The sequence below is a fragment of the Petromyzon marinus genome, unplaced genomic scaffold (assembly GCF_048934315.1).
Source record: "Petromyzon marinus isolate PM22_M1 ecotype Great Lakes invasive population unplaced genomic scaffold, UKy_Petmar_22M1.pri1.0 PM_Scaffold_15, whole genome shotgun sequence".
NCBI classification, from domain to species: domain Eukaryota; kingdom Metazoa; phylum Chordata; class Hyperoartia; order Petromyzontiformes; family Petromyzontidae; genus Petromyzon; species Petromyzon marinus.
The window spans coordinates 172,967-200,137 of record NW_027423113.1 but is presented as its reverse complement, the minus strand read 5'-3'; the positions used below and the strand labels follow the sequence as shown (position 1 = coordinate 200,137).

The 27,171-nt window shown below is 44.6% G+C and overlaps 1 protein-coding gene across 1 annotated transcript; it reads right to left on the bottom strand.

Annotated features, from left to right (window-relative positions):
• On the bottom strand, nucleotides 1-8,592 carry LOC142922726 (mucin-6-like). Its single transcript, XM_076063558.1, has 11 exons — nucleotides 6,758-8,592; nucleotides 5,928-5,996; nucleotides 5,704-5,810; nucleotides 5,243-5,326; nucleotides 4,808-4,963; nucleotides 4,176-4,313; nucleotides 2,658-2,787; nucleotides 2,189-2,238; nucleotides 2,034-2,063; nucleotides 1,108-1,211; nucleotides 1-150 (listed from the first exon to the last, which is right to left on the bottom strand). Exons 4-11 carry the CDS (start codon nucleotides 5,310-5,312, stop codon nucleotides 1-3), a joined length of 828 nt encoding a protein of 275 aa, XP_075919673.1. The 5' UTR covers nucleotides 5,313-5,326; nucleotides 5,704-5,810; nucleotides 5,928-5,996; nucleotides 6,758-8,592.
• Between the last annotated feature and the right edge of the window lie 18,579 nt (nucleotides 8,593-27,171).

The following is a 27,171-nucleotide window of genomic DNA, read 5'->3' as shown; positions in this document are numbered from 1 at the left end:
TCACCACACGTTGCAGTCCACCTTGATTGTATCCCCCTTGCCATAGACAATGCCACGGTGCCGGCACGGGCAATCCTCCGGCGGGGTACAGTTGCCGTTGTCGTCTGGGATGAGTCCATCCCCGCATGGGCAGTCCGATTCGCACGGCGGCTAAGACGGAGGCCGAGAAGTGGGGCAAACAACAGAGGAAGAGTAAGAAGCCGGGGATTCGCCTTTCGCTCCGAGCCATCCATCGCGCAATGCCTGTGCTACTAGTCTGGCCAAGAGGGCATCGAAGAAGGTCGCTTTTTCCTCTCCATGTCAAAGTCCGTCTTTAACGCCGAGCAATTATCACTGTCGCACGAAGGACACTTTTCGGCTAAGGTTTTCCCCTGCTGCTGTCGTGGCTGTAGTGGAGTGCCCAGTGACTGCCTCACTGCTGCAGCAGAGAGAATTCGGAGTGAATCAGTTGTCACGGGGGGCGATCGATGCTCCAGCACTCACCGATTCACTCCAGTCAGCTCCTGATTGCTCACCGGCAGTCAGTCGCCTGCTGGTCGCTCTTCTATCGCTACTACTACCATGGTTACTCGTTCCCGTGAGCTTCACTCGCCCGTGTTGAGGACTCTATCTCTACTGGACACTAACCGTTTCGTCCCGTCCATACTGTGTTCAACCACCACCATCACACAGGTCAAAAAGCTTGTGCCCTGAAGCATACGATTATCACTGTTGCTAAGCACAGACCAAATAGCTTAAAAGCCAGTAAAGGACATTTGCTAAAGTCTGAATTCATATCCCACGGTTTAATACTTTATGTCCCCATGCTCAATGCATGACATGGGCAAAGGACAAAGCTACCCGAGTGGCAAGGAACAGGTAGTAAGCCACTTTGGTCTGCGCTCTTTCTAAAGAAGAGTAGCAAAGCGACGCTAACTTTCTCCTCTTAAGCCCTCTTGTCGTGGCCAGCAGCCCTCAGACATTGGCTATTTAACTGCTGAATCATATCGCTGATGCTGCTACTGCTGCTGCTGCGATCATACAAGAGAGCATAGAACAGAACCCTCTGAGTGGTGGGTGAAAGCCAACCCCGTGGGCTGTGTCTAAGGGGGGGTCGAGTGTACTCACGCAGGGCAAGTTGATGGTCTGGCAGGTCCTCTCGCAGGCCTTCGCGTGGCTCCTGCCTCTCAGGGCGCTGCCATCGACCAGGAGTTGGAGGGCATTTTCGACCTCTGCCCAATGACATTTCACCATGGAGGACGTCAAATACAAAATATCCCGTGCCGCCATTCGCGAAAAGAGTAGCAGGCCAATGCACACGCTGGGCACGTCAAAAACACAAATTTGCCAATTTCGAACACAAAAAAATTGACCGCAAATTACTCGATTAGAATCACAACGACAACAGCCGCTATTTGCCACTAAGTGGCGGTGACATCACCATGGCGCTTGTGCCAGGCTATGTGCACGTTAAGGCCATCATGTGAGGTGTGTTGAACGCTACCCGCCGGCAGGAGGCCATGGGACAGACCCTCCTGGCACCATGAGAAACGGTGCGATTGCCAAAGGTGTTCGTGATTTAATTCTGTTCGTTGAGATGGGCCGAGGTTGCCCGGGAGGGAGGTAATTCTACTGTTGAGCGGTGCGAGGGAAGAAGCGGACAGAGAATTGGACGTGACCTGCAGTGTGGTGAGTGGGTGGGTGGCTGAGTTGGGTGGTGAGTGTGGGGAGAGCGGCAGTGTGGCGGTTAGCGTGCTGCGCTATGGACCCGGCGACCCGAGTTTGATTCCCGCTCACAACCAATAACGCTGGTGAATATCTGAATCGGTCCTGGGCCTCTCCTAGGTCGACTCAGCTGTGCTGGCCTTGCTGACAGTACTTACCCAACAACAGCACATTAAGGCTATGTGGGGGGTCTTTTTTGTCTTTGAATTAGTAAGCGAGCGAACGAGTTGTTTGAGTGAGTGGGTGAGAAAGTTAGCAAGTGAGCGAGTGAGTTGTGAGCCGTGGTGGTGGTGGTGGTTCATGCGGTCTGTGAGGGCAGGCAAACTTACGGAGGGGGCTTTCACGTCGCATTCTTCCGCCTGCGGTCACGCGGGGATACAGAGAGCGCCAGACATTGGTGAGAACCTCGCGTGGTGGCAGTGTGGTCAATGGTATCGTTTGTGGTGTTGGTGGTGGGGGGGGGGATTGGCGCTGCAGGACTCACCGAGCATGGTGATGGGGTTTTCGCACCTGAGAACTCCGTACTCGCAAGCACTGCCAAGGAGACACATCAACATGGCGTGGTTAAAGCTCTCATGTGTACTAATTCACCCCTCCGCACCCCCCCCCCCTCCCCTCCCTGGGAAAGTGACATGGCCCGGCTAGAAAAAAAAGCCAGAAATCGATTATTTAAATTGTTGGTAAGGACAATCCTTAGAGCAAGCCAAGGCACGTGTAAATGGCGCGGCGATGTCGCGTCATTTGCACGTGTTATTTGGTGAATGTCACGCCGCCACAAAGGCATCATTTGCCCAGGCCCCTGGCCCTGCTTGGCAGATGTTTCAGCTATAGCTCGGCACTTGCTAACGGCCAGTGGAGGGAAAAAAATCCCACCTATACCGCGAAAGGTCACTCTGCTCTGGCTCGGCTCAGATGCGGCAGTGGATAAGGCCCATGAAGGCAACCATTCATACCAGGCTAGATCGCCGACCCAGTAGAATTTCCCAGGCGGGACAATGTCGTGACCTGTGTAGCATGGGCACTCGATGCCCGGAACACACTCTCCCTCGTGGTTCATGAAAGTCCCCTCTGCACACACGCAGACTGTGGGTTACAGAGAGAGGGAGAAGGTCAGAGGAGGAGGGCCAGAGAGCGGTGCTAATGTAGAGGCTCAGTTTCAGTTTCTTTATTTTGGTATAGCCCTGTGAGCCATTCGGCTCTTGAATCGGGTGCAACCACAACAAACAAAAAAACAAAAACACGAACAAGAAAAACATCTTAAAGTGACTATGTGTGAATGTGCAAACAGAAAATCCATGAAAAAAACAGCCAAAATATTCCTGAGAAAAGCACCGTACACCAATCCTGTGTGCAAAAAAATCCCAGTGGGATGCAAGTCAAACAACAACAACAACCACAAGACAACTTAGATTAAGGCCATCAGTCTAACTCCGTACTACAACAAAAACAAACATGTCCAAACCAAAAAACTTTTCGAAATCACGAAAAATAAAGCCATAATTGCAACGTAACAGTGATCATAGGGACTGTGACCGGATTTTTACAATAAACTACATAAATAACATGTAACACCAAATCCTAGAGCCATAGCTGGCTGCATGAGTTACTCCACAACAACAGAAGCATAAGTCGGAGTATCAAATTTTTCAATGCACCTTTAAGATCAGCACGCTAAATCAAAATACAGATAATACTTTGCTGCGTCATTGGGAGCAAAAACATTTTATTTCATTTTACGCCAATGAATAGCAGTGGCAGCTAGGGGTGTACAACTCCTCTAGAGCAGTTTTGAGAGAAGATCTCATTGGTAGCGATTCAAGTTGCAGTTTATTGGCAATAGCATTCCAGACCCTGGGGGCATCAATAGCAAAGGCCCTTCCCTCCAGTTTTTGTACGGCAATAGGGAATTTGAAGCTGGTATATGAGCGAAGACCTGAGGTCAAATTTGTTCTTTGAAACAGAGAGGAGATCCAGAAGCTAGTCTGCGGATTTTTTTGTAAGTACATCGTGAATAATTAAGATCTGGTGCACAAGCCGTCGAACATTAAGAGATGTTACGTTTGACCCAATGTAGATATCACAGTGGTGAGACCTATATGGACAGTTCAATGTAAATCTTAAGGCCGAGTGACAAATTGAGTCAAGCTTCTTCAGTACAGTACTTGGGGCTGATTTATACACGATGTCACAGTAGTCAAGTAGAGGCAGTATGGTAGCGTTTATCAATTCCAAACGGAACATTGGGGGGAAGCAGTGCTTGTGTCGATACAGAAAATCTAATTTTAAACAATGGAGCGAGTTTGTGAAATCTGACCCACGGCAACCACCCCCCCCCTCCCTCTGGCCCACCCAACTACCCAGCAGTGTCAATGAGTTAAGTCTGTCGGGCAGGTTACAAAGCAGTGGGTAAACGAGCATAATCGTAATAATATGAATGTGATGATAATATAGGACCCTGCCTAATATAGGACCTTGGTTCTGGCTCCTTGTTGCTGGAGGTTGGAGGCGGGGGTGTCTTGTCCTTTGATCCAGTTGGTTCTTGAGGAGGAGGGCCACTCTCTTCAGGAGCTGGCTTTGTTGGCTTTTCCTCAACGGGGGTTTCGGTGTCACTATGAAAGAAAAGCAAGGGATGGATGTTGACAGAATGAAGATTGCTCATGCATTCTCAATAACTCCTTGTAAAATGTTGTAAACAACCTTCAGACGATACTTTTAATCTGCATCTCAAATGAGTTACTGGGAAGTGTTCCAAAATAATGTACAGCTTTGCCAATCCACTGTTCAATTAAAGCCTCCCCACGTTGTCTGGGTTTGTGGGATTGTTTGACAGCGCTTCATCATTTTCTTTAGTGTGAATGTGGGAATCATGGATGGGGAAGCATGGAAGTACAGCACAATAAAGGATTCTGGCATTCTGCCCTCTGTATTCCACATTGTAAATATTCAGCCTTATGACATCGATTATGCAGGTAGTCACCCATCTAAAATCATCCATGCGTCACCATGTTTAGTTTCTAGCATCTAACGAATTCAGTCACATTCTGTGTGATTTGAACCTAAGCACTATACATCCTGTATATATACTCTGACAAAATGAACACACCTGGCCCTTCTGCGGGCGATGGTCCTGGCTCCTTGTTGCTAGAGGTTGGAGGTTGGGGTGACTTCTCCTTCGATGGAGTTGGTTCTGGAGGAGGAGGTCCACTTTCTTCTGATGCTGCCGTTGTTGGCTTTTCCTCAACCGGGGGTTTCGGTGTTACTTTGAAAGAAGAGAAAGGGATAGATCTTGAAAGAATGTACATTTAAAAGACGTGGGAGCATGGACGTACAGCACAAAAAATGAGTTTAGCATTCAGACCTCTGCAGCCTAAAACTTTCAGTTTATAAATCATGTTAACTGCCGTGGTCACTCATTCATACCATCCAGTTACAATCATACTTCGTCTCTGAGATCTAAAAATGTAGTCGCATTTTGCGTGATTTGATTATGAGTATTATACATCCTGTGTATATATATATTCTTAGAGCATGGACACACCTGACCCTTCTGGGTTTGAGGGACCTGGCTCCTTGATGCCAGAGGTTGGAGGTGCGGGTATCTTGTCCATCGATGCAGTTGGTTCTGGGGGAACAGTGCAAACCTCACTGATTGGCTGTGCCAGGTGGTGGTGCATTGAAATACACATTTACCTGATCTAAAAAAAACCTCAATTATGAATGATGGCATTTAATATATTATCCATGTGATTTTGCAACTAATTCCAGAATGGTATCTGGGCTTGCTTTAGATGGAGTTGGTGCAGGGGGTCCACCTGCTCTGGAACAGCAGAATCTGACCTTGTAGTTGTAACATGGCAAATAGTCCTGATCGTTATTAGAGCATTTCAAGCCTGTGCTCTGGTCACAAGTGATCGTCTGGCCTAATTCCTCCCATGGGGTATTCGGGAATCTTTCTGCTTTGCAGTAAAATTTTTCCACTGATGAGTCAGGCAGACAGACCTCTCTCCCCGAGTCTATAATCTTTTGGTAGGATTCCTCATCTCCGCCATTTTCTTCATCAGGATATTGATCATCGTACCAGTCAGACCAGCCTAAAGCACAATCTTCTGTAAACATAGAACATTAATCAGTGATGAAATTCAAACAGATTATGGAAAATATTTAAACGATATGTATGCATTAAAACAGGCCTCAAGACTATCTTACCACACTCCAATCCTTACCTTGTTTGGTGGGTGTTTCATTTGGTTTTGTAGCCTCAATTGGTTGCTGTGTTGCAGGAACAATCAATTCTGCAAGAAATATAAGTGAATTATGGTGTGTATCGCGTAAAATAATACACATAATCATCATCACTGAATATTACATCTCCCAAAATAATGTTTGTTAGGACAGGTAAGCAGTTATGAGTTTCTATTGATTGCATTGAAGTGGACCCATCCAAATGTTGGGTTTACAAATTGAAATGGATGCTGCATCATTTGACCAAATGGCTGCCTTTTTACAACATTCGATTTTGTTAAAAACGTTCTAAACATTGACTCATAGAGACGCATGGAATGGGGGAATAATAACTTCAGAAAATTAGTATCTGGAGCACTGTTAACATCAGCAATTGGGAAATTAGCCAGGTGTAGTGTGTGTATTAAATACGTGTATACCTGTAGCATGATGTTTATCTATGTAGCTTGCATACACGGGCAATGTATTTTACTTGAATTTGTTTACTTTTCAAACCTCTATTATTTTAACGTGGATTATAACCTATCATGTGAAGTCACAAAACGTGTTTAATCTAATTTAAAGTGTTTTTGATCTCACGTGTTTCGAATATATTCACAAGTCAAATATTAGAAAAACTGCCCAAGCATTATGCTTATTTCCCAAAGTATCGGTTTTCAATGTTGAGTAAAAGCTGTCTTTGATCTCAATAAAGGTACAATACTTCTGATTGGTGGAATGTTTACAAGGTGAAGGACGGTCATGTTACTGACGTGATTTATTTTAACTAGAAGATAATTGATGTTGTTCATGTTCCCATTGTCATAGTTACCTTCACCGATAGTGATGATCCCTTTAGGCACTGGTGGGGACTTTGGTTTCCTTTTCGTTGTTTCCGGAGCAGCTGCTGTTGGTGGTTTCTCAGGGGCCCCTTTGGTTGGGGCCTGAGTAATGGGTGGTGGAGGGGGGGCACCTGATTTGGAGCAGCAGAATATGACCTTGTAGTTGTAACATATAAACATGCCTTGATCGTCATGAGAGCATTTCAGGCCTGTGCTCTTGTCACATGTGATCGTCTGGCCCAATTCCTGCCATGGGGTATTAGGGAATCTCTCTGCTTTGCAGTCATTTTTTTCCACTGATGAGCCAGGCAGACAAACCACTTTCCCTGAGGCTATGACCTTCTCGTATGATTCATCATCTCCACCATTTTCTTCATCAGGATATTGATCATCGTACCACTCAGACCAGCCTGTAGCACAGTCTTCTTCTGCAAAGATACATTCTCAATCAGTCTTCAAACAGTTACAATGTATATATGAACTCCATTTCTCTAAGATAATGTTCTGACAGCTATAAAATGCATCATACCTATGAATGCGCCATTGGTAGGAGTGTACAGCGAAATATGTATTTACGTACAGCAAGGATACAGTGAGCCTCTTAATCATGAAAGGACTGTACATAGAGCTGCCGAATTTTCGTTGAGTATCAACCCGAAAGATTGATGAGCTGCAATACCCCTTCTGTTAGCACCACCTTATTTTACGAAGATACGGTCGATCAATAACTCTGACACAGAGTGACCTACTGCTTCGTAAGTTCCTCCTATTCTGCTACCAACCCAGCCTAGAGTCTGTGAGTCATACCCTCTTCCAGTAAATGAGCCAAGGTTGGGACCAGCACACTGTAAAGTAGTACAAAAGCCCAAATTAAAATGCTTCAGGACACTAGCATAGTCTTTTTGCAACCGGGAATGTCCCGGCACAACCAGAACAACTGGTTGCTTTGACTGAACATGTGTTAAACTGATATGATTGTATGTTATATATTATCCACATGTGATCTTGCAACTAATTCCACCATGGTACCTGGGCCTGGAGTTGAGGTTGATGGTTCTGGCTCCTTGCTGCTGGAGGTTGGAGGTGGGGGTGTCTTGTCCTTCGATCCAGTTGGCTCTGGAGGAGGAGCGCCACTCTCTTCAGGAGCTGGCTTTGTTGGCTTTTCCTCAACCGGGGGTTTGGGTGTCACTTTGAAAGAAAAGCAAGGGATGGATGATGACAGAATGTAGATTGTTTAGACGTGGGAGCATGGATATACAGAACAATAAAGGTGCGTGGCATTCTGCCCTCTGCAGCCACATTGTTAAACATTAGCCTATGATATCTGTTACACAAGTAGTCACCCATCCCAACCTCATCCAGGTGCAAGTCTAATTCGATTAAAAGATCTAACATATTAAGTCGCATTGTGTAATCTGATCCTAAGTATTATACAGCCATTATATTTATATATAATCTTGCAAAATGAACACACCTGGCCCTTCTGGGGGTGATGGTTCTGGCTCCTTGTTGCTGGAGGTTGGAGGTGGGGGTGGCTTGTCCTTCGATGCAGTTGGTTCTTGAGGAGGAGGGCCACTCTTATCAGGAGCTGGCTTTGTTGGCTTTTCTTCAACCGGGGGTTTCGGTGTCACTTGGAAAGAAAAGCAAGGGATGGATGTTGATAGAATGAAGATTGCGCATGCATTCCCAATTACCCCTTGCAAATAGTTGTAAACAACCTTCAGACGATACTTTTAATCTGCATTTCAAATGAACTACTTGAAAGTGTTCCAAAATAATGTACAGTTTTTTCCAATCCGCTGTTCAATTAAAGCCTCCCACGCTGTCTGGGTTTGTGGGGTTATTTAACCATGCTTCATCATTCTCGTTAGTGCGAGTGTGGGAATTATCGATAGCGAAGCATGGAAGTACAGCACAATAAAGGGTTCTGGCATTCTGCCATCTGTAGTCCACATTGTAAATATTCAGCCTTATGACATCAATTATGCAGGTAGTCACCCATCTAAAATAATTCATGCGTCACCATGTTTAGTTTCTAGCATATACCGAATTCAGTCACAATCTGTGCGATTTGATCCTAAGCAGTATTCATCCTGTATATATATACTCTTACAAAATGAACACACCTGGACCATCTGAGGGTGATGGTTCTGGCTCCTTGTTGCTAGAGGTTGGAGGTGGGGGTAACTTCTCCTTCGATCAGAATCAGAATCAGAAAGGGTTTTATTCGCCATGAAAGCTCACACCGACACGGAATTTACTTTGGCAGGATGGTGCATACATTCAACATATAGGAATCTAAAATCTTAAATAAGTTTTAAACAAGTCTTACTGTAATAATAAGGGTTAAAAGTCTAACTAACACCAAGGGGCTGAAGTATATCAAATTGAATAAATATCGAATATAAAATAGCTTTAAGATATAATTTAAAAATAAAAAAATACAAATAGGTTAACATAGTTAATATCGGCAAGGTGTCATTATGTAGATAAAATGTTAAAATCGGTGTAAGCCCTTGGCCTTGTTTAACAGGCCAGCAGCAGATGGGAAGAAACTGTTTTTATGGCGTGAGGTTTTGGTCCTGATGGACCGAAGCCTTCTGCCGGAAACAGAGAGTGTCCAGGGTGGGAGGAATCGGCCATAATCTTCCTCGCTCGCCTCATGGTCCTTGTCGTGTGCAGGTCCTCGAGGGTTGGTAGATTGCAGGCAATTACCTTCTCAGCAGTGTGGATGATACGCTGCAGTCTGCTCTTGTCCTTGGCAGTGGCAGCAGCGTACCAGACGGTTATGGAGGAGGTGAGGATGGATTCAATGATCGCTGTATAGAATTGCACCATCATTGTCTTTGGTAGGTTGAATTTCTTCAGCTGCCGTAGAAAGTACATCCTCTGTTGAGCTCTCTTGGTGAGGGAGCTGATGTTCAGTTCCCACTTGAGGTCCCGGGAGAGAATAGTGCCCAGGAAGTGGAAGGACTCTATAATTTTGACTGGGGAGTCTAACAGGGTGATGGGGGTGAGTGGGGCTGTATTCTTCCTGAAGTCCACAACCATCTCAACTGTCTTTAGAGCATTTAGCTCTAAGTTGTTCTGGCTACACCAGGTCACCAGGTTGTCAGCTTCCCACCTATAGTCAGACTCATCCCCACCAGAGATCAGCCCAATGAGGGTGGTGTTGTCCGCAAACTTCAAGAGTTTGACGGACAGATGATTGGAGGTGCAGCTGTTGGTATACAGGGAGAAGAGCAGTGGGGAAAGGACGCAGCCCTGAGGAGTTCCGGTGCTGATGGACCTGGAGTCAGAGACTTGTGTTCCCAGCTTAACGCACTGCTTCCTGTCAGACAGGAAGTCTGTGATCCACCTGCAGGTGGAGTAGGGCACGTTCAGCTGGAAGAGCTTGTCCTGAAGCAGGGCAGGGATGATGGTGTTGAAGGCAGAGCTGAAGTCCACAAACAGGATCCTGGCGTAGGATGCTGGGGCGTCCAGATGCTGTAGGGTGAAGTGGAGGGCCATGTTAACTGCGTCGTCCACAGACCTGTTGGCTCTGTAGGCAAACTGAAGGGGGTCCAGAAGAGGGTCTGTGATGGCTTTGAAGTGTGCCAGGACCAGGCGCTCAAAAGACTTCATTACCACAGATGTAAGGGCGACCGGTCTGTAATCATTTAGTCCTGTTGGCCTTAGCTTTTTGGGCACAGGGATGATGGTGGAGGACTTGAGACAGGCTGGTACATGGCATGTCTCCAGGGAGGTGTTAAAGATGTTGGTGAACACCGGAGACAGCTGGTCAGCGCAGTGCCTGAGGGTGGCTGGAGAGACAGAGTCTGGCCCGGCTGCTTTGAGTGGATTCTGCCTCTTGAAAAGTCTATTAACTTCTCCCTCCTGAAAGGAGAGAGTCGTCTCTGTAGTATGGGTGGGGGATGGGGCCTCTTGGGTGGGAAGGGGTGGTTCAGGACAGTTCAATTGTCTTTCAAATCTACAGTAGAACTCGTTCAGGTCGTTGGCTAGGCGGGAGTCGTTAGTGGTGTGGGGGGCTCTGGGTTTGTAGTTGGCGATCTGCCTGAGCCCTCTCCAAACAGAAGCAGCGTCGTTAGTAGAGAACTGGTGTTTTAGTCTCTCTGAGTACAGTCGTTTAGCCTCTCTCACCGCTTTGCTAAACCTGTTCTTCGACTCCTTGAATCTGTCTCTATCTCCACTCCTAAACGCTTCCTCCTTCTCCAACCTCAACCTTCTGAGCTTTGCTGAGAACCAGGGCTTATTGTTGTTAAAGTTCACCCTGGTACGTGTTGGGATACAGCAGTCCTCCCAGAAGCTGATGTAGGACGTCACAGCCTCTGTGAGTTCATCCAGACTATTGGTAGCAGTCGTGAACATATCCCAGTCAGTACAGTCTAAGCATGCCCGCAAATCTTCCACAGCCTCACTGGTCCACTGTTTAGATGTCCTCACAGCAGGTTTACAGAGTTTTAGTTTCTGCCTGTATGCAGGAATCAGGTGGACCATGGCATGGTCAGAGTGTCCTAGTGCTGCTCAGGGGACGGCGTGGTAGGCTCTACTGACTGTAGTGTAGCAGTGATCCAGAGTGTTCCCTTCTCTGGTTCGGCATTTAATGAATTGTATGTATTTGGGGAGTTCGTGGCTGAGATTACCTTTGTTAAAGTCGCCAAGTACGATAACCAACGAATCTGGATTTGCTCGCTCCACACTCAGAATCTGATCGGCGAGCATGCGTTGGGCCTCTTTAACCTGAGGACAAGGCGGCAAATAAACTCCGACCAAAATGAGCGACGCGAACTCGCGAGGCGAGTAAAACGGTTTACAAGTTATAAAAATTGATTCAAGGAGTGGAGAACAATGTTGCAGAATCACTGTGACATCTACACACCAGCCACTGTTAATGTAAAAACAAATACCACCGCCTTTCGTCTTGCCGGAGAGTGCTATGTCACGATACAATCTTACAAGATAGAATCCTGCTAGTTGTAGCGAGGTGTCCGGAATCAAATCACACAGCCATGTCTCCGTGAAGCACAAAACAGAAGATGAAAGAAAGTCTTTGTTTTTTACCATCAGTAGCTGAAGTTCATCCATTTTGTTGTACAGTGAACGTACGTTGGAGAGGAAAAAGCTCAGGAGCACTGTTCGGATCCCGCGTCTGCGTAGCCGTACTAGAGCCCCCGACCGTTTACCCTTTGGGCGGCGTTTCGCTGCTTGAGCAAAGCCTAGTGCGGCATTTACTAAAAAGCCTACTAATTATGTCGCTGGAAGCAGAAAAGTAGGAATTAAATCCACAGGAGTTGTTTCCCTGATATTTAAAAGTTCGTCTCTTGTTAGAGAACTCCGAAAATCTTGGCAAAACACTGAATTGACAGACAAAACAAGACAAAACAGGGCGCACCGACCGGCTGAGGCTACCATCATCCGCGCCATCTTCGCACCAGCACGGGTGTGCTGAACAGCAGGCCCCTCTCACCAGCACAGCTATGATGAACAGCAGGCCCTTCTCACCAGCACGGGTGTGATGAACAGCAGGCCCCTCTCACCAACACGGGTGTGCTGAACAGCAGGCCGCTCAACAGCAGGCCCCTCTCACCAGCACCGGTGTGATGAACAGCAGGCCTCTCTCACCAGCACGGTTGTGTTGAACAGCAGGCCCGTCTCACTAGCAAGGGTGTGATGAACAGCAAGCCTCTCTCACCAGCACGGGTGTGTTGAACAGCAGGCCCCTCTCACCAGCACGGGTGTGATGAACAGCAGGCCTCTCTCACCAGCATGGGTGTGTTGAACAGCAGGCCCCTCTCAAGACAAAACTGGACAAAACAGGGCGCACTATCCGGCGGAAGCTGCCATCATCGGCGCCATCTATGGGATGGAGTTGGTTGTGGAGGAGGAGGGCCACATTCTTCTGGTTGTGGAGGAGGAGGGCCACTTTCTTCTGAGACGTGGGAGCATGGACGTACAGCACAATAAATGAGTTTAGCATTCAGACCTCTGCAGCCTAAAACTTTCAGTTTATGAATCATGTTAGCGGAAGTGGTCACCCATTCATACCATTCCGTTACAATCATGCTTCGTCTCTGAGATCTAAAAATGTAGTTGCATTTTGCGTGAATTGATTCTGAGCAATTTACATCTTGTGTATATATATTCTTAGAACATGTACACACCTGGCCCTTCTGGGTTTGAGGGTCCTGGCTCCTTGATGCCAGAGGTTGGAGGTGCGGGTGTCTTGTCCTTCGATGCAGTTGGTTCTGAGGGAAGAGTGCAAACCTCAATGATTGGCTGTGCCAGGTGGTGGTGCATTTAAATACACATTTACCTGATCTAACCCAAAAAAACTAAATTATGAATGATGGCATTTAATATATTATCCATGTGATTTTGCAACTAATTCTAGAAAGGTACCTGGGCTTGCTTTAGATGGAGTTGGTTCAGGGGGTCCACCTGCTCTGGAGCAGCAGAATCTGACCTTGTAGTTGTAACATGGCAGTCCTCCTTGATCCTCATTAACACATTTCAGTCCTTACTTTCTTGTCACAAGTGATTGTCTGGCCCAATTCCTGGCATGGGGTATAAGGGAATCTCTCTGCTTTGCATTCAGTGTTTTGCACCGGTGAGTCAGGCAGACAAACCACTTTCCCTGAGGCTATGACCTTCTGATAAGATTCCTCATTTCCGCCATTTTCTTCATCAGGATATTGCTCATCGTACCAGTCAGACCAGCCTGGAGTACAGTCTTCTGCAAAGATACATTCTTAATCAGTCTTCAAACGGTTACTATGCATATATCAACTACATTTAAATAAGGTAATGTTCTGACAGCTATAAAATGCATCAAACCTATGAATGCGCCATTGGTAAGAGTGTATAGCGAAATATGTATTTACATACAGCAAGTATACAGTGGGCCTCTTCATCATGAATGGACTGTACATACAGCTGCCGAATTTTCATTGAGTATCAACCCGAAAAACTGGTGAGCTGCCATACCCCTTCTGTTAGCACCACCTACGTTTACGAAGATACGGTCGCTCAATTACTCTGACACAGGCTGACCTACTGCTCCGTAAGATCCTCCTATTCTGCTACCAACCCAGCCTAGAATCTGTTAGTCATACCCTGTTCCAGTAAATCAGCCAAGTTTGGGACCAGAACACTGTAAAGTAGGACAAAAGCCCAAATTTAAAATGCTTCAGGACACTAGCATAGCCTTATTGAAACCGGGAATGTCCCGGCACAACCAGAACAACTGGTTGCTTTGACTGAACATATGATGTATTCATAATAAAGGTTTTTGGGTTATATCACGTTATTTATAAATGTGTGGTAACCCTCCACCACCCGACACGGCCAATCAGCAAAAAAGTGTCACGTTGAGAAAAGACAAATAGTTCACTACTTTAGCCCACCGGTGTGTTGAAGAGTGAATCCACAACATTTACAGTTTGAGTACGACGTTTCGCTGGTAATTACATCCAGCATCATCAGGGAATTCGCCAGAATGGTAAAGCCCTCACTTGATCCCGGTCTTAAATAGAGCAGCAGGGTGACGTCATCTTTTAACTCATTCAGGTGCAGTGATTTGAGGCAGAGGGGGGGGTATTGTAATTATATAATCGATTGGTAATCAGTCAATGGTTACGATTAGTAATGAGTTGTAGATTAGTATTAGTTATGTGTGTTATTGTGATTATATGCTATGTTAGTAATACGTTCATTAGTATGTGTTTCCCCTATAAGGAATTGTAATATGTATTATTTAATAATACGCTTCCAAGCCGCACTAATCCTGTAGCTGATCCTAAGTAGTGTACCTTTATTATGAATCATAGTGGACGCGAAAGCCTACGTGTTAAACTGATATGATTGTATGTAATATATTATCCACATGTTATCTTGCAACTAATTCCACCATGGTACCTGGGCCTTGAGTTGGGGGTGATGGTTCTGGCTCCTTGCTGCTGGAGGTTGGAGGTGCGGGTGTCTTGTCCTTCGATCCAGTTGGCTCTGGAGGAGGAGCGCCACTCTTTTCAGGAGCTGGCTTTGTTGGCTTTTCCTCTACCGGGAGTTTCGGTGTCACTTTGAAAGAAAAGCAAGGGATCGATGTTGAAAGAATGTAGATTGTTTAGATGTGGGAGCATGGATATACAGAACAATAAAGGTGCGTGGCATTCTGCCCTCTGCAGCCACATTGTTAAACATTAGCCTATGATATCTGTTACACAAGTAGTCACCCATCCCAACCTCATCCAGGTGCAAGTCTAATTCGATTATGAGATCTAACATATTAAGTCGCATTGTGTAATCTGATCCTAAGTAGTATACAGCTGTTATATTTATAAATAATCTTGCAAAATGAACACACCTGGCCCTTCTGGGGGTGATGGTTCTGGCTCCTTGTTGCTGGAGGTTGGAGGTGGGGGTGGCTTCTCCTTCGATGCAGTTGGTTCTAGAGGAGGAGGGCCACTCTTATCAGGAGCTGGCTTTGTTGGCTTTTCTTCAACTGGGGGTTTCGGTGTCACTTTGAAAGAAAAGCAAGGGATGGATGTTGATAGAATGAAGATTGTGCATGCATTCCCAATTACCCCTTGCAAATAGTTGTAAACAACCTTCAGACGATACTTTTAATCTGCATTTCAAATGAGTTACTGGAAAGTGTTCCAAAATAATGTACAGGTTTGCCAATCCACTGTTCAATTAAAGCCTCCCCACGCTGTCTGGTTTTGTGAGGTTATTTGACCGTGCTTCATCATTCTCTTTAGTGCGAGTGTGGGAATTATAGACAGGGAAGCATGGAAGTACAGCACAATAAAGGGTTCTGGCATTCTGCCCTCTGTAGTCCACATTGTAAATATTCAGCCTCATGACATCAATTATGCAGATAAATAATCTTGCAGGTAGTCGCCCATCTAAAATCATTCATGCGTCACCATGTTTTGTTTCTAGCATCTACCGAATTCAGTCACAATCTGTGTGATTTGATCCTAAGCAGTATACATCCTGTATATATATATTCTTACAAAATGAACACACCTGGACCTTCTGCGGGCGATGGTTCTGGCTCCTTGTTGCTAGAGGTTGGAGGTGGGGGTGACTTCTCCTTCGATGGAGTTGGTTTTGCAGGAGGAGGGCCACTTTCTTCTGATGCTGCCTTTGTTGGCTTTTCCTCAACCGGGGGTTTCGGTGTTACTTTGAAAGAAGAGAAAGGGATAGATCTTGAAAAAATTTACATTTAAAAGACGTGGGAGCATGGCCGTACAGCACAATAAATGAGTTTAACATTCAGACCTCTGCAGCCTAAAACTTTCAGATTATGAATCATGTTAGCGGAATTGGTCACCAATTCATACCATTCAGTTACAATCATACTTCGTCTCTGAGATATAAAAATGTAGTCGCATTTTGCGTGATTTGATTGAGTATTATACATCCCGTGTATATATATTCTTAGAGCATGGACACACCTGACCCTTCTGGGTTTGAGTGTCCTGGCTCCTTGATGCCAGAGGTTGGAGGTGCGGGTGTCTTGTCCTTCGATGCAGTTGGTTCTGTAGGAAGAGTGCAAACCTCACTGATTGGCTGTGCCTGGTGGTGGTGCATTTAAATACACATTTACCTGATATAACCCAAAAAAACTCAATTACGAATGATGGCATTTAATATATTATCCATGTGATTTTGCAACTAATTCCAGAATGGTACCTGGGCTTGCTTTAGATGGAGTTGGTGCAGGGGGTCCAGCTGCTCTGGAGCAGCAGAATCTGACCTTGTAGTTGTAACATGACAGTCCTCCTTGATCCTCATTGACACAATTCAGTCCTTTATTCTTGTCACAAGTTATTGTCTGGCCCAATTCCTGCCATGGGGTATTAGGGAATCTCTCTGCTTTGCATTCAATGTTTTGCACTGGTGAGTCAGGCAGACAAACCACTTTCCCTGAGGCTATGACCTTCTGATAAGATTCCTCATCTCCGCCATTTTCCTTATCAGGATATTGCTCATCGTACCAGTCAGACCAGCCTGGAGTACAGTCTTCTGCAAAGATACATTCTTAATCAGTCGTCAAACGGTTACTATATATATCAACTACATTTAAATAAGGTAATGTTCTGACAGCTATAAAATGTATCATACCTGTGAATGCGCCGTTGGTAGGAGTGTATAGCGAAATATGTATTTACATACAGCCAGTATACAGTGGGCCTCTTCATCATGAATGGACTGTACATAGAGCTGCCGAATTTTCGTTGAGTATCAACCCGAAAGACTGGTGAGCTGCAATACCCCTTCTGTTAGCACCACCTTCTTTTGCGAAGATACGGTCGCTCAATAACTCGGACACAGACTGACCTACTGCTCCGTAAGTTCCTCCTATTCTGCTACCAACCCAGCCTAGAATCTGTTAGTCATACCCTGTTCCAGTAAATCAGCCAAGTTTGGGACCAGAACACTATAAAGTAGGACAAAAGCCCAAATTTAAAATGCTTCAGGACACTAGCATAGCCTTTTTGAAACCGGGAATGTCCCGGCACAACCAGAACAACTGGTTGCTTTGACTGAACATATGATGTATTCATAATAAAGGTTTTTGGGTTAGATTGCGTTATTTATAAATGTGTGGTAACCCTCCACCACCCGACACGGCCAATCAGCAAAAAAGTGTCACGTTGACAAAAGACACATAGTTCACTACTTTAGCCCACCGGTGTGTTGAAGAGTGAATCCACAACATTTACAGTTTGAGTACGACTTTTCGCTGGTAATTACATCCAGCATCATCAGGGAATTCGCCAGAATGGTAAAGCCCTCACTTGATCCCGGTCTTAAATAGAGCAGCAGGGTGACGTCATCATTTAACTCATTCAGGTGCAGTGATTTGAGGCAGAGGGGGAGGGTATTGTAATTATATAATCGATTGGTAATCAGTCAATGGTTATGATTAGTAATGAGTTGTAGATTAGTATTAGTTATAATATGTGTTATTGTGATTATATGCTATGTTAGTAATACGTTAATTAGTATGTGTTTCCCCTATAAAGAATTGCAATATGTATTATTTAATAATACGCTTCCAAGCCGCACTAAGCCTGTAGCTGATCCTAAGTAGTGTACCTTTATTATGAATAATATTGGACGCGAAAGCCTACGTGTTAAACTGATATGATTGTATGTAATATATTATCCACATGTGATCTTGCAACTAATTCCACCATGGTACCTGGGCCTGGAGTTGGGCTTGATGGTTCTGCCTCCTTGTTGCTGGAGGTTGGAGGTGGGGGTGGCTTGTCCTTCGATGCAGTTGGTTCTTGAGGAGGAGGGAAACTCTTATCAGGAGCTGGCTTTGTTGGCTTTTCTTCAACTGGGGGTTTCGGTGTCACCTTGAAAGAAAAGCAAGGGATGGATGTTGATAGAATGAAGATTGTGCATGCATTCCCAATTACCCCTTGCAAAAAGTTGTAAACAACCTTCAGACGATACTTTTAGTCTGCATTTCAAATGAGTTACTGGAAAGTGTTCCAAAATAATGTACAGTTTTTCCAATCCGCTGTTCAATTAAAGCCTCCCACGCTGTCTGGGTTTGTGGGGTTATTTCACCGTGCTTCATCATTCTCGTTAGTGCGAGTGTGGGAATTATAGACAGCGAAGCATGGAAGTACAGCACAATAAAGGGTTCTGGCATTCTGCCCTCTGTAGTCCACATTGTAAATATTCAGCCATATGACATAGATAATGCAGGTAGTCGCACATCTAAAATCATTCATGCGTCAACATGTTTAGTTTCTAGCATCTACCGAATTCAGTCACAATCTGTGATTTGATCCTAAGCAGTATACATCCTGTATATATATACTCTTTCAAAATGAACACACCTGGACCTTCTGAGGGCGATGGTTCTGGCTCCTTGTAGCTAGATGTTGGAGGTGGGGGTGACTTCTCCTTCGATGGAGTTGGTTCTGGAGGAGGAGGGCCACTTTCTTCTGGAGCTGCCTTTGTTGGCTTTTCCTCAACCGGGAGTTTCGGTGTTACTTTGAAAGCAGAGAAAGGGATAGATCTTGAAAGAATGTACATTTAAAAGACGTGGGAGCATGGATGTACAGCAAAATAAATGAGTTTAGCATTCAGACCTCTGCAGCCTAAAACTTTCAGTTTATGAATCATGTTAGCGGAAGTGGTCACCCATTCATACAATTCAGTTACAATCATACTTTGTCTCTGAGATTTAAAAATGTAGTCGCATTTTGCGTGATTTCATTCTGAGCAATATACATCCTTTGCGCTGTTTTTGAGTTGTACGCCTTTTGGCGTCTTCTGGTCCAACACCAATGGAGACTAGGCTCTAAGAAAAGCTGTCTCGGGTGTGGACCAATCAAATTCAAGCACAGTGCATATTATTATCAGAGTTGTCTTTTTAGTTTGCATTTTGACTGCTTGTGTTGTGGTTATTGCAAACATGATGCCTTGAATAAAGGTGTCAGTTTTTGTGCCAGTTAAAAGGGTAAAACCTATTCCTATATCTCGTTTCTGGCAAAGGAGGTCTCATAATGTAAATGCTCACCCCGAGCCCTCAATATTCTGATAGTGCGCTGTTTATGAGTTGTACGCCTTTTGGCGTCTTCTGGTCTAACACCAATGGAGACTAGGCTCTAAGAAAAGCTGTCTCGGGTGTGGACCAATCAAATTCAAGGACAGTGCATATTATTATCAGAGTTGTCTTTTTTGTTTGCATTTTGACTGCTTGTGTTGTGGTTATTGCAAACATGATGCCTTGAATAAAGGTGTCAGTTTTTGTGCCAGTTAAAAGGGTAAAACCTATTCCAATATACATCCTGTGTATATATTTGAGGGTCCTGGCTCCTTGATGCCAGAGGTTGGAGGTGCGGGTGTCTTGTCCTTTGATGCAGTTAGTTCTGTAGGAAGAGTGCAAACCTCATTGATTGGCTGTGCCTGGTGGTGGTGCATTTAAATACACATTTACATGATATAACCCAAAAAAACTCAATTACGAATGATGGCATTTAATATATTATCCATGTGATTTTGCAACTAATTTCAGAATGGTAGCTGGGCTTGCTTTAGATGGAGTTGGTGCAGGGGGTCCAGCTGCTCTGGAACAGCAGAATATGACCTTGTAGTTGTAACATGGCAGTCCTCCTTGATCCTCATTGACACATTTCAGTCCTTTATTCTTGTCACAAGTTATTGTGTGGCCCAATTCCTGCAATGGGGTATTAGGGAATCTCTCTGCTTTGCATTCAATGTTTTGCACCGGTGAATCAGGCAGACAAACCACTTTCCCTGAGGCTATGACCTTCTGGTAAGATTCCTCATCTCCGCCATTTTCTTCATCAGGATATTGCTAATCATACCAGTCAGACCAGCCTGGAGTACAGTCTTCTGCAAAGATACATTCTTAATCAGTCTTCAAACGGTTACTATGTATATATCAACTACATTTAAATAAGGTAATGTTTTGACAGCTATAAAATGCATCATACCTATGAATGCGCCGTTGGTAGGAGTGTACAGCGAAAAATGTATTTTCTTACAGCAAGCATATAGTGAGTCTTCATCATGAATGGACTGTACACAGAGCTGCCGAATTTTCATTGAGTATCAACCCGAAAGACTGGTGAGCTGCCATACCCCTTCTGTTAGCACCACCTACTTTTACGAATATGCGGTCGCTCAATTACTCTGACACAGGCTGACCTACAGCTCCGTAAGTTCCTCCTATTCTGCTACCAACCCAGCCTAGAATCTGTTAGTCATAACCTGTTCCAGTAAATCAGCCTAGTTTGGGTCTAGAACACTGTAAAGTAGGAGAAAAGCCCAAATTAAAATGCTTCAGGACACTAGCATAGCCTTTTTGAAACTGGGAATATCCCGGCACAACCAGAACATATGGTTGCTTTGACTGAACATATGATTGTATTTAATATATTATCCACATGTGATCTTGCAACTAGATTTAAAGCTTTCGTGACTGCTAGGATCCATACTCTTTGGTTCTATTGGGTAAAGTCACGTAGGTGAAAATAAAATAACAAAAAAATAACAAAAATTCACGACGTTTCGGCCACAACACAAGCGGCCTTCATCAGGTGAAGAGACGAGACTGTCTGGAGGACAGCGCTGGAGTGGAAGAAGCCACGCTCAGATCACGACCTTTAAGCTGTGTGAGAAGAAAAACACCAAGCACCTTGACAAAGGAATTAGCATATAATTTAGCATTGAAATGGCTCATTGAAATAGCTAAGTTAAAGTATACACATCCGCAGAGGTACCCCTTGACAAAGGAATTAGCATAGAATTTAGCATTGAAATAGCTGAGTGATTAGCTTGTAACTGGTCACAGAAATAGCTATGTTAAAGTTAGAGCATATACATTCACCGAGGCACCTAGTACTCATCAAACAGGAGAATTTAGCGAAACACAACCACGCTCAGACAGCGGACCTTTAAACTGTGTGCGAGCAAACAAGGTGTTCTGACAAAGAAATTAGCATAAAAATTAGCATTTGATTGGCGGATTTTTGGAAAGAGGTGGTGTACGTGCCGGTGGACTTGCCATTTGGCGCGGGGCGGGGGGAAGGGGGGGAGGGGGAGTTTACCTATTGATGGTGTGAAAAGGGAATTTATAAGAGCTGCGAAAGTTTGGGGTACCACTACTTGAAAAATATACTGTACCATTGAAATTAGTTTAATGTTTAGTTCGATTTAGAACATCTTTCCAATGGTTGCTTAATTTGAAACCATCCTCTCGGTTGAAATTGTGTCTGTGTTTGTAGATCTGAATTGCTTCATGAACAAATCTCTGATAAAAGCCCGTGGGTTTGCAAAGAACCTTGGTATCGGAGAAAATTATATCGTGATCCCCCACAGCGTTGTAACAGTGATCAGCCACGGCAGAAGAATTCGTTTTGCCATGTTTCAAATCTGATTTGTGCTCGCGAATTCGGTCAGAGACATGTCGCTTTGTCTCACCGATATAGCAATCACCGCAGGTACAACTCAATTTGTAAACCCCGGGGTACTGTCAATAAGGAATGACATCCTTCACGGATGGGATCAGATCACGAATTTTGTGTACTGTATTGAACCGGACCTGGATCTTGTGTTTGTTCAGAATTTTGGAAATCTTTTTAGTAACGCCTGCTATATGTGGAAGTGTGATGTTTTGACCGGAGTATCAAGTGGTTGTTTCTGTATGGAGGGAGAGACAGTTTGGCGGATGGTACGGTCAGAGTGACCATTCCTTTTGAGGGCCAGGTGTACATGTTTCAATTCACTGGTCAGGTGGTGTTGGTCCGAAATGCAATGAGCCCTATGGTATAAAGTTTTGATGAGAGAATTATTTTGGGCTGGGTGGTGGTGGGAATCAGGTTTCAAGTAGGAATCTGTGTGGGTGGGTTTCCTGTAAACAGAATGCCCCAATGAGCCATCAGGTCTCCTCTCAAACAGAACATCTAAGAATGGTAGCTTGCCATCTTTCTCCACTTCCATGGTGAACTTGATGGCGGGATGTCTGGAATTGATGTGGTGTAGGAAAAGGTTCAGAGCTGGGAGGCCATGTGGCCAAATGACGAAAGTGTCATCCACATATCTCTTCCACAGGGAAGGTCTGAAGGTGGAAGTCTGGATGGCGTCTGATTCAAATTTCTCCATGAAAATATTGGCTATCACTGGTGATAAGGGGGATCCATGGGGGGACCCTCATTTTGTTTGTAGAAGGAGCCATTCCAAGTGAAGTAGGTATTGTTGAGGCAGTGCCTAACCACTGCAGGTGTGTCGGGGTCTAGTCCATGTTGGACCAAATTTACAATTATTTCAATGGTATCAGGTAATGGGACCTTGGTGAACAAAGAGACCACATCGAAGCTGACAAGGATATCGTCAGGGGACAGAACAACGTCTTTGACCATAGAGACCAATTGGGCTGAGTTAAGTACTGCTGAGGTGGTCTTGCCAGTGAAAGGCAGCAAGGTATCTGACAGAAAACGGGCTAGTCTATAGGTAGGGGAGTTGATCGTGGATACAATGGGTCGAAGTGGGGTGCCTTCTTTATGAATCTTGGGAAGACCATAGAATCTAGGGGGTCTTGCAGCAGAAGGTTTTAGGGTGGGACGTTTAGTTGGGTCGATTAGAGAGATCGAACTTGTGATGATCTTGTTGGTTTTTATCGCTAAAAAGGAATGGTCACTCTGACCGTACCATCCGCCAAGCTGTCTCTCCCTCCATACAGAAACAACCACTTGATAATCCGGTCAAAACCATCACACTTCCACATATAGCAGGCGTTACTAAAAAGATTTCCAAAATTCTGAACAAACACAAGATCCAGGTCCGGTTCAATACAGTACACAAAATTCGTGATCTGATCCCATCCGTGAAGGATGTCATTCCTGATTGACAGTACCCCGGGGTTTACAAATTGAGTTGTACCTGCGGTGATTGCTATATCGGTGAGACAAAGCGACATGTCTCTGACCGAATTCGTGAGCACAAATCAGATTTGAAACACGGCAAAACAAATTCTTCTGCCGTGGCTGATCACTGTTACAACGCTGTGGGGGATCACGATATAATTTTCTCCGATACCAAGGTTCTTTGCAAACCCACGGGCTTTTATCAGAGATTTGTTCATGAAGCAATTCAGATCTAAAAACACAGACACAATTTCAATGAGAGGATGGTTTCAAATTAAGCAACCATTGGAAAGATGTTCTAAATCGAACTAAACATTAAACTAATTTCAATGGTACAGTATATTCTTCAAGTAGTGGTACCCCAAACTTTCGCAGCTCTTATAAATTCCCTTTTCACACCATCAATAGGTAAACTCCCCCTCCCCCCCGCCCCGCGCCAAATGGCAAGTCCACCGGCATGTACACCACCTCTTTCCAAAAATCCGCCAATCAAATGCTAATTTTTATGCTAATTTCTTTGTCAGAACACCTTGTTTGCTCGCACACAGTTTAAAGGTCCGCTGTCTGAGCGTGGTTGTGTTTCACTAAATTCTCCTGTTTGATGAGTACTAGGTGCCTCGGTGAATGTATATGCTCTAACTTTAACATAGCTATTTCTGTGACAAGCTACAAGCTAATCACTCAGCTATTTCAATGCTAAATTCTATGCTAATTCCTTTGTCAAGGAGTACCTCTGCGGATGTGTATACTTAGCTATTTCAATGAGCCATTTCAATGCTAAATTATAGGCTAATTCCTTTGTCAAGGCGCTTGGTGTTTTTCTTCTCACACAGCTTAAAGGTCGTGATCTGAGCGTGGCTTCTTCCACTCCAGCGCTGTCCTCCAGACAGTCTCGTCCCTTCACCTGATGAAGGCCGCTTGTGTTGTGGCCGAAACGTCGTGAATTTTTGTTAATTTTTTTTGTTATTTTATTTTCACCTACGTGACTTTAACCAATAGAACCAAAGAGTATCTTGCAACTAATTCCACCATGGTACCTGGGCCTGGAGTTGGGGGTGATGGTTCTGGCTCCATGCTGCTGGAAGTTGGAGGTGGGGGTGTCTTGTCCTTCGATCCAGTTGGCTCTAGAGGAGGAGCACCACTCTCTTCAGGAGCTGGCTTTGTTGGCTTTTCCTCTAAAGGGGGTTTCGGTGTCACTTTGAAAGAAAAGCAAGGGATCGATGTTGACAGAATGTAGATTGTTTAGACGTGGGAGCATGGATATACAGAACAATAAAGGTGCGTGGCATTCTGCCCTTTCCAGCCATATTGTAAAAAAATTGCCTATGATATCTGTTACACAAGTAGTCACCCATCCCAACCTCATCCAGGTGCAAGTCTAATTCGATTATGAGATCTAACATATTAAGTCGCATTGTGTAATCTGATCCTAAGTAGTATACAGCTGTTATATTTATAAATAATCTTGCAAAATGAACACACCTGGCCCTTCTGGGGGTGATGGTTCTGGCTCCTTGTTGCTGGAGGTTGGAGGTGGGGGTGGCTTCTCCTTCGATGCAGTTGGTTCTAGAGGAGGAGGGCCACTCTTATCAGGAGCTGGCTTTGTTGGCTTTTCTTCAACTGGGGGTTTCGGTGTCACTTTGAAAGAAAAGCAAGGGATGGATGTTGATAGAATGAAGATTGTGCATGCATTCCCAATTACCCCTTGCAAATAGTTGTAAACAACCTTCAGACGATACTTTTAATCTGCATTTCAAATGAGTTACTGGAAAGTGTTCCAAAATAATGTACAGGTTTGCCAATCCACTGTTCAATTAAAGCCTCCCCACGCTGTCTGGTTTTGTGAGGTTATTTGACCGTGCTTCATCATTCTCTTTAGTGCGAGTGTGGGAATTATAGACAGGGAAGCATGGAAGTACAGCACAATAAAGAGTTCTGGCATTCTGCCCTCTGTAGTCCACATTGTAAATATTCAGCCTTATGACATCAATTATGCAGATAAATAATCTTGCAGGTAGTCGCCCATCTAAAATCATTCATGCGTCACCATGTTTTGTTTCTAGCATCTACCGAATTCAGTCACAATCTGTGTGATTTGATCCTAAGCAGTATACATCCTGTATATATATATTCTTACAAAATGAACACACCTGGACCTTCTGCGGGCGATGGTTCTGGCTCCTTGTTGCTAGAGGTTGGAGGTGGGGGTGACTTCTCCTTCGATGGAGTTGGTTTTGCAGGAGGAGGGCCACTTTCTTCTGATGCTGCCTTTGTTGGCTTTTCCTCAACCGGGGGTTTCGGTGTTACTTTGAAAGAAGAGAAAGGGATAGATCTTGAAAAAATTTACATTTAAAAGACGTGGGAGCATGGCCGTACAGCACAATAAATGAGTTTAGCATTCAGACCTCTGCAGCCTAAAACTTTCAGATTATGAATCATGTTAGCGGAATTGGTCACCAATTCATACCATTCAGTTACAATCATACTTCGTCTCTGAGATCTAAAAATGTAGTCGCATTTTGCGTGATTTGATAATGAGTATTATACATCCCGTGTATATATATTCTTAGAGCATGGACACACCTGACCCTTCTGGGTTTGAGTGTCCTGGCTCCTTGATGCCAGAGGTTGGAGGTGCGGGTGTCTTGTCCTTCGATGCAGTTGGTTCTGTAGGAAGAGTGCAAACCTCACTGATTGGCTGTGCCTGGTGGTGGTGCATTTAAATACACATTTACCTGATATAACCCAAAAAAACTCAATTACGAATGATGGCATTTAATATATTATCCATGTGATTTTGCAACTAATTCCAGAATGGTACCTGGGCTTGCTTTAGATGGAGTTGGTGCAGGGGGTCCAGCTGCTCTGGAGCAGCAGAATCTGACCTTGTAGTTGTAACATGGCAGTCCTCCTTGATCCTCATTGACACAATTCAGTCCTTTATTCTTGTCACAAGTTATTGTCTGGCCCAATTCCTGCCATGGGGTATTAGGGAATCTCTCTGCTTTGCATTCAATGTTTTGCACTGGTGAGTCAGGCAGACAAACCACTTTCCCTGAGGCTATGACCTTCTGATAAGATTCCTCATCTCCGCCATTTTCTTCATCAGGATATTGCTCATCGTACCAGTCAGACCAGCCTGGAGTACAGTCTTCTGCAAAGATACATTCTTAATCAGTCGTCAAACGGTTACTATATATATCAACTACATTTAAATAAGGTAATGTTCTGACAGCTATAAAATGTATCATACCTGTGAATGCGCCGTTGGTAGGAGTGTATAGCGAAATATGTATTTACATACAGCCAGTATACAGTGGGCCTCTTCATCATGAATGGACTGTACATAGAGCTGCCGAATTTTCGTTGAGTATCAACCCGAAAGACTGGTGAGCTGCAATACCCCTTTTGTTAGCACCACCTTCTTTTGCGAAGATACGGTCGCTCAATAACTCGGACACAGACTGACCTACTGCTCCGTAAGTTCCTCCTATTCTGCTACCAACCCAGCCTAGAATCTGTTAGTCATACCCTGTTCCAGTAAATCAGCCAAGTTTGGGACCAGAACACTATAAAGTAGGACAAAAGCCCAAATTTAAAATGCTTCAGGACACTAGCATAGCCTTTTTGAAACCGGGAATGTCCCGGCACAACCAGAACAACTGGTTGCTTTGACTGAACATATGATGTATTCATAATAAAGGTTTTTGGGTTAGATTGCGTTATTTATAAATGTGTGGTAACCCTCCACCACCCGACACGGCCAATCAGCAAAAAAGTGTCACGTTGACAAAAGACACATAGTTCACTACTTTAGCCCACCGGTGTGTTGAAGAGTGAATCCACAACATTTACAGTTTGAGTACGACTTTTCGCTGGTAATTACATCCAGCATCATCAGGGAATTCGCCAGAATGGTAAAGCCCTCACTTGATCCCGGTCTTAAATAGAGCAGCAGGGTGACGTCATCATTTAACTCATTC

Excerpts from the sequence above, each read along its gene's own strand:
- LOC142922726 (XM_076063558.1), bottom strand. The coding sequence starts at position 5,312 with ATGGACAAGATACCCGCACCTCCAACCTCTGGCATCAAGGAGCCAGGT. Across the intron at positions 4,314-4,807 it reads ATCGCCCGCAGAAGGGCCAG|TGACACCGAAACCCCCGTTG; the intron begins GTGTGTTCATTT and ends TTTCTTTCATAG. Across the intron at positions 2,788-4,175 it reads AACAAGGAGCCAGAACCAAG|TCTGCGTGTGTGCAGAGGGG; the intron begins GTCCTATATTAG and ends TGTAACCCACAG.